Source organism: Seriola lalandi, unplaced genomic scaffold (genome assembly GCF_002814215.2).
Source record: "Seriola lalandi dorsalis isolate HSWRI2012SDOR001 ecotype SW California unplaced genomic scaffold, Sedor1 jcf7180002054820, whole genome shotgun sequence".
In the NCBI taxonomy this organism is placed as follows: Eukaryota; Metazoa; Chordata; class Actinopteri; order Carangiformes; family Carangidae; genus Seriola; species Seriola lalandi.
Genome location: NW_019525373.1, coordinates 4,293 through 5,238, shown reverse-complemented (window position 1 = coordinate 5,238; position 946 = coordinate 4,293). Strand labels below are relative to the sequence as shown.

The following is a 946-nucleotide window of genomic DNA, read 5'->3' as shown; positions in this document are numbered from 1 at the left end:
CCCGTCAGGCCTTCCCGCCGGTGCCTGAGGAGCGGAAACCAAACAGCCGGCTGCAGGAGAGGCTGCTGAAGAAGCTCGGCCAGCACGCACACCCCTTCTACTTCACTGTGAGTCACCGCCGCTCCTCAGCACACGCCTTTCCCTCCTTCGCCTCTTTGCTTTATGAAAGCAGCCCGGTCTTTAAAGGGACGGTGTTTGAGGTCGTCGTATATTGTCGGTTCATCAGAGCGTCAGAGCGAAAACAGCTGCTGAAACAATCCAACATCTGTTTAAAAGAAGCTTCGTGTAGAATATTCTCAGTCTTTATCTTCCTGGTCGCTGCCGCCGCAGGTCAGCTGACTGAACCTGCGCCGCAGCTGAGAAATGTAGTGCCAAAGGAAAGTGCTGTTTTCACAGGAAGATAAACCTGATGATGTCACTTCCTGTTAATCTCCACACAAAACCTGGATATCATTATTATTATTTTTATTAACTGCCAATTATTATCTTAATTCATCTGTTAATTGTTTAATCTATAACATGTCAGATTGTAGTGAATCATCTTGTTTTTTCAATCAACAGTTCAAAAGTAAAACTCAAAGATTCAGTTCAAATCCTCAACAGAAAAATTGATTGATCAAATCCTGAATAAATATGATTATTGTTTATTATTTATTGATTAATCAACTAATTATCGCAGCTGTATTCTCATTATCATTATTATTGCTGTTGTTGTTCGTGGTTCGGGGCTGCGGGTCACAGCTGTGTGAACGCTGCCCCCGGTGGTCAGAGCGGGAACAACAGGGGAAGTTGATCCTGATGAATGAACTCTCATCTTTTTTCTTTCTTCTGATTCAGATTCCTCAGAACCTCCCCTGTTCTGTCACTTTACAGCCCGGCCCAGAGGACACCGGGAAGGTAACACACACACACACACACACACACACACACACACACACACACACAC

At 44.7% G+C, this 946-nt stretch overlaps 1 protein-coding gene across 1 annotated transcript in view; it reads left to right on the top strand.

The window, feature by feature from the left end:
- The window catches only part of LOC111669797 (arrestin red cell), a 13,407-nt gene that overhangs the window by 10,279 nt on the left and 2,182 nt on the right, over nt 1-946 (top strand). The window contains exons 6-7 of the mRNA XM_023426246.2: nt 9-107; nt 838-897. Of these exons, the coding sequence (XP_023282014.1) occupies nt 9-107; nt 838-897 (159 nt within the window). The remainder of the gene's footprint in view (nt 1-8; nt 108-837; nt 898-946) is intronic.